General features: G+C 38.2%; 1 protein-coding gene across 1 annotated transcript; it reads right to left on the minus strand.

Annotated features, from left to right (window-relative positions):
- Window positions 1–6,545: 6,545 nt before the first annotated feature.
- On the minus strand, window positions 6,546–12,242 carry LOC122989132. Its single transcript, XM_044361813.1, has 13 exons — window positions 10,649–12,242; window positions 10,393–10,496; window positions 10,034–10,306; window positions 9,840–9,918; window positions 9,779–9,792; window positions 9,506–9,701; window positions 9,284–9,349; window positions 8,884–9,113; window positions 8,682–8,744; window positions 8,438–8,518; window positions 8,063–8,143; window positions 7,793–7,873; window positions 6,546–7,457 (listed from the first exon to the last, which is right to left on the minus strand). Exons 1-13 carry the CDS (start codon window positions 10,755–10,757, stop codon window positions 6,546–6,548), a joined length of 2,289 nt encoding a protein of 762 aa, XP_044217748.1. The 5' UTR covers window positions 10,758–12,242.
- Between the last annotated feature and the right edge of the window lie 213 nt (window positions 12,243–12,455).

Here is a 12,455-nt window from a genome sequence, read left to right on the forward strand (position 1 = left end):
TATACTACTTTTTATATATATGCAGTACTCCCCAACAACTGGAAACACATGCTAATGTGTAAAATCAGTGGTGTTCACTTATACTAAGTCCCAATTATAAGATAGTAAGTCAAAAACATGAGTAAGTCAAAAACAAAATGATGATATCATCATTTTGACTAACAGTGACTCATGTATTTTGTATAATGTTACCAGATGCTCTTATTAATATTGCAGCTTTGGTTTCCGCCACACTGCTCAGGTATGTGCAGATAAATACAGAAGTACTAACAATGCATCAGTGTTTGTGTGTGTGTGTTGTTGAGGTAAGCATGCCTGAGAACAACATAGAAAGCATACGACAACATAAATAATAGAAACAGAGGAATATGGAGGTGACCACATTTGAATTAAGTCAATAATATATTGAATATATTTTTTGTTTGTTTTTTTTATCCCAGAGGACATTAAGATGTAATCATGTATGAAAATATTAATGTGTGTGTGTGTGTGTGTGTGTGTGTGTGTGTATTTATGTATGTTTTTATTCATTTAGCATTCACGTCAGCAGCAGCAGTAGCACACAAATAACAATAAAATTAATCCAATTAACATAGTTATAAATAAAACATTCCAAATTCACATTTGTTGCTTTGATAATATTATATTCCAAATTGTCTGCACTATAAAAGCCGACTCCACCATGCTGTTGTCCTTGAAGTTCAATCAGTGCTGGATTGTTGCTATTGTAAGATAAACTTCGTGGACAACCATGAAAAATAAAACCATCAATCTTTACAGCTTCAAATGAGGAAGCAGCAGGTAGCCATGTTTCTGTAACAGCAATACAGTTAAGCTGCAATTGCTGTGTACATAATGCCAAATCAGATACATGGTGTGTCAAATTTTGCACATTCATCAAAAATACAGTAAAACTACTTGTACTAAATTTGTGTCTAGTTATATTTTGGTTCAAGAATTGAGGCATACTCTGAATTGTATCCTGAATACCATCCTTACAATATATGGCTTTATCTTCAAAATCTTGAATCACCAAACCTGACAAACTTCTAACACGACTTAGGGCTACATATGCCTGGCCTGCAGAAAATACTTTCTTAAGAGAAACAACAGCACTATCTACAGTAATACCTTGTACTTTATGTACCGTACAAGCCCAAGCAAGTTTCAGCGGAAACTGTCGTCGCATACCACCTTTGTTAGTAACTTTTTCTTCCTCTGGTTCAATACCGGTGGAACCAAAGAAAACTAAGCTACTCGTCGATTGTTTCCTCCTCTGCGCGCCAACATGCTCATCATCAAACTTAACATACACTTTGAGAGGAAACTTACCCTTATCTGCACCAACTATATGAGTTACAGTACCGCAAACCCCATTAACAAGACCATCTGTAACATCCACGTTTTTACACAGCGTTACACGCGCATTTTCACCCAACAACAGCTGTTCAGTCAAACATGTGTTATATGTTTTCGCATGATGTCCATTTTTCAATTCTAGTTTGCCTGTTTTCTTATTATTCACAAAATCCTGAGCATCTATCTCGACATATTCAGGACAAATGTTAAGCAGCTGTGCCAAATTATGCTCATTTACTTGTTTATTTGTAGGAAATATGTGTAAAGCTGAGCTGACTTCACCAGTTTCACAATGTTTCAATATTTGTATGTCACTGCTTAACATTGGGGTTCCTTTTGATCGAGTTCTCACCCTGTTCAATAGCTCTGCGAACACGTTATCTTTTTGCCTAACGATTTGTTTTAATTCAACAACCTTAAACAGATTAGACCACAAGCTGACGCCTACATCATCTACATATAGGGGTTTCCCTTTTACTGGAGGCAACTGGAAAAAATCTCCAACAGCAACTACACTCACATTTCCAAATGGTGAGAAATCACCGGTTTGCTTAATCTGTCTTAACCTACCGTGAATGTATGACAACAACCTATGATCAACCATTGATATTTCGTCGACTATCAAAATCTGAAGATCACTATATTTAGCGCGCAAAGAATTAACTTTTTCCTCACCCAAAGGTGTGTAGGATAAACCAACATCTTTTCCGATACTAAACGTGTGGTGAATAGTAGATGCATGCAAATTATATGCAGCAATCCCTGTAGGAGCCGTTAATAACACACTAATATTGTCTGGATGACGACACACCGTTGACAATAGCCTCATTGCCTCATATTGAATCGTATTTATTAAATGACTTTTTCCTGTCCCTGCACCACCTGTAATGAATACATGGAAGGGATCTGGATTTTTCCCTAATACTTTCTCTAAACACCATTGTCGAATTTGATAAAAAACAGCAAGCTGTGTCTCATTCAAAGATCTAATTAAAGCCAAACCTTCACTTCTACACATGATGTTTTTTCTTTTTTCCAAATGTGCAACATGTTGACTAGTTACTGCTAAATCTGGAATATTTTCCTCATGTTCTTCCACTATCTGTTGTTTGTCTTTTTGTTCTTGGTCACACTGTACACGTTCCAACTCTTGCTCTGGGCACAACTCACACCACGCATCCTCTAATACACCATCTCTATCAATTGTATTCTGGATTTCATCCAATTCATCTGCTTTAATTTCAAAATGACTTCTATTCAAATCAACAACTGACTTAACAGGATGTCTTGACCCATCACTAAACCTCACATGACCATTTTCGTAAAACTGTGCAAATGTCTCACAGTTTGGAGGTTTTAGCTGCACATCTGCACGATACGGCAAGAACAACTGCATTATACTTTGGTAAAACAATTCTGGATTTTTTGTCTCAGAAAAGCGCGCGTAACGAACAACTGCAGGATCTGTTCGTGTTCTTTTCGTGATAAAACCACAATCATTCTTTAATTTAATGCTGGCCTGAGATTTTTCATTTTTACTCAAAACACGATATTCAGATGCAAATGTTGCCATACACATGTCATTGAATACACTATCATTTGGCCTATTTTTATAACGGTCAACAAAACTAGTCATCCAAACATCTTCTGAGGTACAAGCGCGCGATCTTGCCTTTTGTTTCAACACACTCAAAGGCAAACTCATTCTAACTATATTGTCCCCTGTCGGTACAAATACAACTTTCCTCGAACATTCCTTTAAATGCATATTTGTCAATCTGTATACAGCTTCTTGAGCACACACATCTCTGTTATGCAAATACACACTGCCTAGATTTTTCAATGCCTCCTTTGCACTAACATTTCCCTCCTTAGATGCTTCTCTCTGTGCATTCCCTAACAACAATCCCATCTCTCTTTCTGCCTTAGACATATAAGAGATAATATAAACAACGCACGCATACGCATCAACAACAAATTGCAAGTCTAAATTTGCCTGCCGACATTTTAATAGTGGTTTGCTATACTGATTTATCCAGACTTCATTAACTTGCCTCTTTAACACAATATGTGTATTTCTAGCTAAACACGTATATGCAGCCTCAAAAGTGACCTGATCAATCCCTACACTTTGGAATAAATGTACCACACTATCAAAACTATTCTACTCATTGGAAAGAGCATTCTTGATTTTTGTCATTATCTCTGCTGCATGTTTTTTCTTCATGTCATTTGAAGTTTTCTGACTATGATTAACACACGTTGAAGATTTATCTGTCTCACAACTGCATGCTTTTTTGCACTCTTCATCATCTTTACGGCGACATATAAACGTTCGAGCGGATGCTGGCCTCGGAAAATTGAAACGACAAACCGTGTTTTTCTTTTTACAAGTTTTTGAATGTCGTTTTGAATGCTGCTGCACAGAAGTGACAGTTTCCAATAAAGTCTCATCTTGGGATGGCAACTCACATGTTATATATTTATCAATAAATTCAACTACTTCTTCATCTGTGTTTTTATCAATCAATGGAGCATTCTCTATCCAAAACAAACAATGCACATGGGGTGAACCGTGCTGCTGAAATTCCACTCGATAAAAGTAATCCTTAATTTTACCAATCGGATGTGATGGCGACATAAGTACCTCTCTCAAAAAAACATGCCAGCGGAAATCAAACATCCTGGCCGCAGTGACAGGATTGCAGCGTAAAAGATCACACCTGTCTGCCCACTCTAAACCTGCAGCAGTCTGTGCTCTACCTTCCTGCTTCAAAATACTATCCAGAAGATTTGTCCAGCGCATATCAGCAGAAGAAAAGGAACAAAACCAGGTAGGAACACCGAGCTGACGAACACAAGCAAGCAGCAGATCACGCTGTGCTCCTTGCCAAAAAGCTGGGGTACCTCGAATCGGTTTAAGGAAACGATACCCATCATCAAACTCCAACAACTTTTTCAAAGATTCATCATTTTTTAACATATCGTTTACCTTATTATCAGGTACGTTTTGAGACATACAGCCTTTCCCTTTTCGTAATGCTATGGATACATTAGAAACAACCTGCTCAATCTCAGACATGTACTGCGCAAAAAAGATATATTCCACATTGTGTGCAAACCTACCATCCGCATGTAGAATTCTGTTATTAAAATATCGCGACAACGTCAAACGATTTGCTCTACTTTCATGATAAGTATTACGTCCCTGCGGAAACAACACCGGAAAGCATTTGGCTTCGTTTGCATGATCCGAAAGCAATTTTACAGGACTATTTCCTTCTGCTGGAGCAAGGTTCAATATATCATCAAAATATTGATCCAGCATTTCCTGACCAATATCCACAGGCATGAGACACGTATCCTGAAACATACAATGTTGTTGTCTATCGTGCAAAAGCTCATCTTCACAATCAACTTTACCACTTTCAACATCACCATCAGTGTCTTTCCCTAAATCACCCTCTTCCCTACAAAACTCATTTAACCAAGCTTCATTAAACTCTACATCTTTATAATGCACATTTGTCCTTTTTAAATACTGCAATGCCTGCCTTACATGCATAGTATCAACAAACTGATACTCATAATGCCCTTTATACGTTAACTTGCGTTTCAATTTTACACGCAACAAAGATCCTTCCATATTACGAGGCAGAACATTACTAGTCTGCACAATATTTGCTGGAACACATGTTACCGGTCCATGTACACCATTCTGTCCTCCCTTAGGTAACGCTAACATTTTCATAAATGGTATATGTAAAGAAATCAAATGCTGCTCTAAACTATTCAAACATGCCAACTCTGGTGGAATGGGATCAACTTTCAAACTGTTTATTGCACATTCAGGTGGCATTATACCTTTATTAATCTTACCATGACAAGTGTAACAAATCCACAGACAACCTCTAGCTGTATCCAACAACTGACATGGCTTTTCACAGTCCTTATTACATTTGTGTAAATACACTTCAGTGATACATTTATCTGCAAATGATGCTACTGCTTCATTCTTGTTATAAAAATCCCTCTTACAATTCAAAACCTGATGTCTAAACAACAATCTATGACAGACGCAACACACAAACTCTGGCCCATCCTTTACTTTAGCCAAAAACTGCTCCATAACAAAATCAAACTGCTCCGCCTTTTCTTTCAATTGTTGCCTCTTCACTTTGTTGGCTGCTAAAACACGCTTCTTATGGTCAGCATTTCCATAATATCTCGCTTTAGTCATGGCTTTTACACTTTGTCTATGCAACATATCTCTCCTATATTTGCTTACACTCATTTCCTTAACTTTCTCCCTATGCAACAAATTTTTCTGATATTTCACTTTAATCTTTTCCTTACGTTTCTCCCTATGCTGCACACTTTCCTGATATTTCTTTTTCATTTGTAGATACTTTTTCTTTATAAAATACTTAGAAATAGCATTATTTGTTGCTGTACTCTGTTCCTGGACTTTCTGATCGCTCTTACTTGTGTTCTCTGTCACAGCGCTAACCCATGAACATTCCTCTGCACTCTGCCGTCTCAAATTGTACACTTTGGACTCAGACCTGTTCAACTTGCAGCTACCATAACAACTATGGAGTTCAGGCTGATGAACACAAACAACACTTTCATAATGGTTACCATTACAATTTTCTAAGTAGATCCCCTGTTTTGAAAAACACCTATATTTGCAACTATATTCTAGCCATCGATCATCATGATAAGTAAAGATATTAACTCCTAAACAATCTGCTGCTGCCTGTATTTCAACCTCAGTTGCCCAACTGCCAACATATCGCATTTTTGAACTTTTAATGTATTCTACCACTGAAGAATATTCACTTCTCAAGATACTTTTATAGTCCGCAGCATTACTCTCTAATTGTTTCACAACAGCAAGTCTAATTTTCCTATGGTTCTTTTGTGTTCCACTAACAGCTTGGGAAATCGCTCTAAAGAAACAGTTACCGTCAGCCACTATTTTCTCATTCTTACACGGCGTTCCCAACAGACCAACTTCTGTAGGCATTGGTGCATCATATTTCTCAAACTCTACATTAAACTGTGTACATAAAGCCTGCGCAACATCTTTACAAATGGGATCAAACCACAGCTTTTTCGAAGTTACATCACTGACAAACACAACATCTGAATTCACTACAGCCACATTATTCCTTTTCATTTTCTTAGCAGCACAAGTTTTGCCCTGTAATCTTACGCTTCGTACCTCGGTCAACTTTACTTCCTGAAGGAATACCACATACCAGCGATGAACCGAAAGCCATGGATGCAGTTTCACAAGTCGTGACAGTGTCAGTACACTTTGTTGTTCTCAACTCAGACTTACTGCCCCCGCAAATGACACGAACACCAGCAATCTCATATGGTCTGTCATTTTGAGTGAGAGATGTAGACAAATTGCATATGAAACTGTACACCTCTTTAAGACAACTAAAATATACAACAACACTATTACCGTTAGGATCTGGCATTCCAGCAGCACTGCGCGCATGGGAATCAACAACCGCATAGCGTCCGTTTTGACGAATGACTGCACACGTGGTACCACACAATGTTAGCAAACATGTATCATATTTCTCAAACATGTTTTTCAAGCTATTTTGTAGAGACATGAATATGCCAGCCTGAATAAACTCTCCATCAACCACACTGACATCACCCGATACATAGTCACCATAACGAAACTCAAAGTTATGTCCATCTATAACCGAGTGCTTTGGCAAATCAGGAACACACAAGAATTTAGATGATCCACTAATCTTCTTGTTGTCTCTCAAAGACGTGTACAACTGATCACCTAAAACTACGACCCTGTCTAGATCTTTTACCTGCCATGCAAAAACACTGTCAACCGCATGTTTTGCCAGACTTACCAAACCAACAGCCATACATTGGAATCCCCCATATTTAAAGCGATTACTACCCTGATGATACGAACCTGTTACACTATGTTGAACATGGCTAGAAGTACCAGCTACTACAGAAGACCATAATACGCTGGAGCTAGGGCTAGCCTTGCTCTTCACCTTACCAGATCCTGATGAGTGCTGATGATGAAGACTCTCCTTGTCCGGCATCTGTAATAAAGATAAATGGAGATTTTGATCAGTGCGCTCCCATCATCATCCTCATCAGAAATAGACAAAACAAAACACTCTCGATCACAGACTGTATTACACCTTTAGTTAGTCTTCATCTAGTTAGGTGTATTTATTGAGTTCAACAAAAAAGGCTGGTTACTATTTCCATGTTTACACTTGATTTCATCTAGACTATATTACGTTTCCAAAGTGCAACTACTACTACTACTACTACAAATAATAACAAAACTGTTTTCAATCATGCATATACTACACTAACAATAGCATAGCTGATGACTAGATTCAAAAACATTCAGACTAAGAGCACAAACCTCCTCTGTTCCAACCAATTGAATGGGACTGGTAGGTGCATCATGGGAAAACACCTCCACAACACAAGGGGTTCCCTCCTCCTATAAAAACAAAATACCACATGAAAAAACACAATGTATAAACTGCATAGACATGGGGCTTTAATGCTACAAAAAATATCAATTTGTAATTATCATTTATACTACATGAACAGTGACAATAAAGTAGCTTCACTAACTCCATTACAAGAAACCAGAACGAAACAGAAAATTTTTAGTGAGAGCACCTACCTCCTCGCCTGCAACCACTGTCTTGACAATGGTAGGTGAATCCTGGGAAAACACCTCCACAAAACAGGGGGTTGCCTCCTCCTACAACACAAAAAGCAAAAACAAAATAAAATTAAACAAAATGAATGAACCACATTACTAAAATACTTCCTTGCAAGTCTGCTGTGACACAAAATATCTTCTGGCTTCTAGTGCAAGAACAAAACATCCTTTATAAACATTAGGTCTGTATTATACAATTTGCTTCGACTTTACAGATATACAATGCGTATAACTAATCCATGTTTTTTTATATGCAACCTTATAGGCTACCAATTTAAACTAGACTTGCATGATTGTAAATAATGCTGAAGTGTAAAATACATTCACACAAACCTCCACCGGCAGAACGTCTTTCACAGGACAGCCAGGTGAGGCCTCACAAGACACGAGCTGGGTGCCAGGTTTAGCCACAACCTAGGAAGGAAACACAATTGAAAGAACTGTATAAATGTACTTTATCATTGTTTCACAATTACTCCCTGAATATTACAAACAGGTAAATATGTCATTACTATCTTCTCAAACTATACAAAAGAAAAATGTAAATATAACATTTAAAAAAAGAAAAGTTACCAACCTGCTGCTGTCCACGTTTCCTTTTTGAGGCAACAGCTTTCTGCCGGCGGACCACATTTGGCTTCTAATGTAAGACAAAAACATTTTAAATACAAATACAAATTTGGGGCATAAGTAAATTCATACAATATAACAGTCCCATTCTGTGTCAAGACAAAACACTTATAAAAAGGCCTCACAAATACAATTTGAATGCAAATAACCAGTTTGCCTTGTGGAACAGCCGTGCACACAGGGCTAGGGAGATGCGATGGGACAGCTTTGTCCATCGCATCCAACACGGCACTGCTGAAACGGACGGGATTCAGCGGGATGAAACACTTGACTGATGTTTCATCTGCCTGTGGAAAACAAAAGAACAAGACCATTGTTGCAAATGTATCTTGAAAATAAGCCAAAACATGCACACAGGTACAGCAACAAATGGATATCACTTTGTCCGCACAGTGTTACACTAGTCAGGAAAAATCTTCCACTCCAAAAACTAAAACACACATACAATATGCAATGTCTCACCTTCCTGCCCTTGCTGACAACTGTCCAGTCAAAAGGGTTTGACGGACGCGGCACAGGTGCTTCTCCCTTCACCACCACCTTTGGTACAAAGGTTCTCCCAGGGGGTGAAGTCCTGAGAGGAACCTGGGGCGTAGGTGGTGGTGTCTCCAATAGCTGATAAGCAGACATCCAGATCAGCTGAGAGAGGATCGCCATACCGCCAGCATCACTCAGGTGGACCTGCAAAATATAAGCAATAAATAACATTTTACAAAACAGAAGTTTTCATGTCTGTATGAATCTACAATGAATTGCACTTTAAAAATCAACTAAACTTGAGTATAGGAAGTTTTTCATTGGCAATCTTATCAGATATTGTTCTACTTACGCCATCTCTGCTCCACAAGTCCAGGTGATCCAAGGGGAAGTGCTCAGCGGTGGGAAAGTATCTGATACCTAAAAAAAAAAAAAAACAACAACACTGAAACAAAAAACTCACACACACACACACATCATGAAACAGTGAAATATCTACATATATTAATTTGTCACTTTATATCATATTAACTGAATGAATTCTTTGATTCCTATAATCAGATAGGCCAAAAAGAAATCATCTGTTATACATATCAAAACTAACACTAAAACTTTCTTTTCAACTTACCCATGCTCTGCTCTTGCCGCATGAGTTCCTGAATACCCAGGTCTGCATTCAGGCGAGGTGTGAAATCCTGGACAAAGACCTATACAAAACAAAAGTATTTCCATAATGATGAAAATTATTGTATACAATTTTCACCAGGTAACCCAATCAAATAATGCGTAGTACCAAAGACTATTTACTACTATAAAGCATACCGTTGTCCAAAGACTGCACGCGCTGCGCAGGAACTGTCGAAAGTCAGCTCCCGCCTCATCAACCGTCCTGCTGGCGGTCAGGTTGTTGCTGGGGGCCATCACACAGACTGCGTCGGGTGTCCGAGGTACAGCAGCATGCAACATCTCGGTCCTCAACTCAGACGCACAGGCCCCCGGGGTCGACATGAAGCCAAAGGAGAGGCGTCCCCCTGGCATCTTCACAAATCCATCTACCATGGCCCGTAGATGGGAGGCTCCAATGACAAGAACGAACTGGAACAACAAACAATTTAACCAATTACAATCAATAACAACTCTTTACATCAAAGGTTTTTTATTAAACTCTGAACCAATAATACCTTCTTGTCAGGATCCTCAGGTGGAATGACCAATTTGTGACTGCGCCCAGTCAAAACAGAAATTGGCCACTTCTTCACCTTATGACGAAAACCTGTGCCCTCACCTGTTTATAAAAACACAACAACCCCACAAAAAGTTCAATTAAAAATTTGGAACAAACAAATGCATGGAAACATACATTACAATCATACTACAACTATGTAATGCATATACATATAAGAAAAAGCTGTACTGAAAAAACTGTTGAATACATACGGGCACAGGTGCCAGTGGAAGGCCGCTGAGGTCCGGAAACCACAAGACGGCGCTCCGCCATGCTCTGCCTGGCTGCCTGAGAACGGCGAAAGGACTTGTTGCGAGGCATCTGAAAATATGCAGACACAACTGGTTAATTTACATTATGACACTGTGCTATATGACATTACTAAACACTTCTAACACACAATAGAGGTACTATTACATTTTTTCATACATCTAACATATCATTTACAATGGCGGGAAAATATTTCAAATTATTGTTTTCTGTAATAGACAGACCGCGCGCGCCAACCCACCCACACACACACACACACACACACACACACACACACACACACACACACTTTATCAATGAAAGAAACTTGGCCACAAGGGATATATAATTTCTGACAAAATAACATGGTTAATATAAGGGACTCCGACGATGTGTACAAGTTTACAGACCATAGACTAAGAAAAAGTGGCTATATTTGGTTGATAGGATGGCGTTAATCATAGCTAGTTTAGCAGAGTGCTTTGACAATCTATGTTTAACAATACAAATAATAATGCTAAAGCTAAATTTCGATAGTGGGAGTGCAGCTATCCGTTAACACAAAACGTACGTTACTCATAGGACAACGTTTGAAATTACCATACTCGAAACATAAAAAAACACTGTTCCTAAAGCTATAATTGACTTCACACAGGAGCTAATGATACACATGAGGATAAAATGATAATGAGCCACAAATACCTTAAAACTTTGTCGCTAATTATAAAACATTTCATTCACTTACAGTGCGTTCACCAAAAGTCCACCGAAGAGAAGAAGAATGCTGTCAAAGTCGCTGCTCAAGTCGCTGCTGAAGTTGCTGTTGAAATTGCAGAAAGGCTCACAAGCTAGCTTGTTCGCGCTATCGCTCTCTCACCAGTTGTCACAATGTCCGAAAACAAAGCAACAAGCGGCAAACGTTATCTCACCAGTATTTATACCTTAACCTTTGCGGCTTTCAAAATTCAAATCAGCCAACCAGGAGTGCCGACAAATATGCGCAAAGCTGCTGAAGAAAAAAACATACCGGATACCATTACGGAAGTTGTCAAAATAAAAGCCTTTGCGTTCCAGCGCACAATGTTATTAAAAGGAAATAGTTGTAATGAACTGCTACATTTAAAATTAATCAGTACTTTACAAATAAACTGAGTATTAATGCTTCAAGAGGTAATATGTTGAAACAAAAAAGACAGAAACCAATACTGACCTGGTTAGATAAAAAATATTGAAAATAACATAAAAATGGATATTAATAAGTAATTACTCACGTTACTCTAACAACTAAATTGCTCCATTTCATGAATTTTTACAGATTAATCTATGTTGTGAAAATAATCATAAAGCTATAAATAAAACAATATAATGTTTTATTTTTGAACAGAGAAGTGACTGTGTACCAATAAAACCCAAATATGGAGCTGGTACATAGTATAACTTTATTAAAATTTACCTATTAATAATATTGTGGGTGGAGGGGGTTCTTCTGCATTGACAACAGAATAACACACACTTCAAGGGGCACCTGTTAAATAATATTGTGACTAATACACCTGATAACAGTCATATATATATATATAATGCATATGAATATAAAACATGCAATGGTACTCAATAACATCTACAATAGCCTCTCCACAACTGAACAAACAATTACCATCTTTAATAAAACAGGCACACGCCCGCTCCACCTCCAACTGCTCCTGCAGTTCCTTTATTTGCTGCTGCGCATGGAGCAGCTGCAGTTGAAGCTGATGCTTCTGCTGCTGC

The sequence above is a fragment of the Thunnus albacares genome, chromosome 9 (assembly GCF_914725855.1).
Source record: "Thunnus albacares chromosome 9, fThuAlb1.1, whole genome shotgun sequence".
Taxonomy (NCBI): Eukaryota; Metazoa; Chordata; class Actinopteri; order Scombriformes; family Scombridae; genus Thunnus; species Thunnus albacares.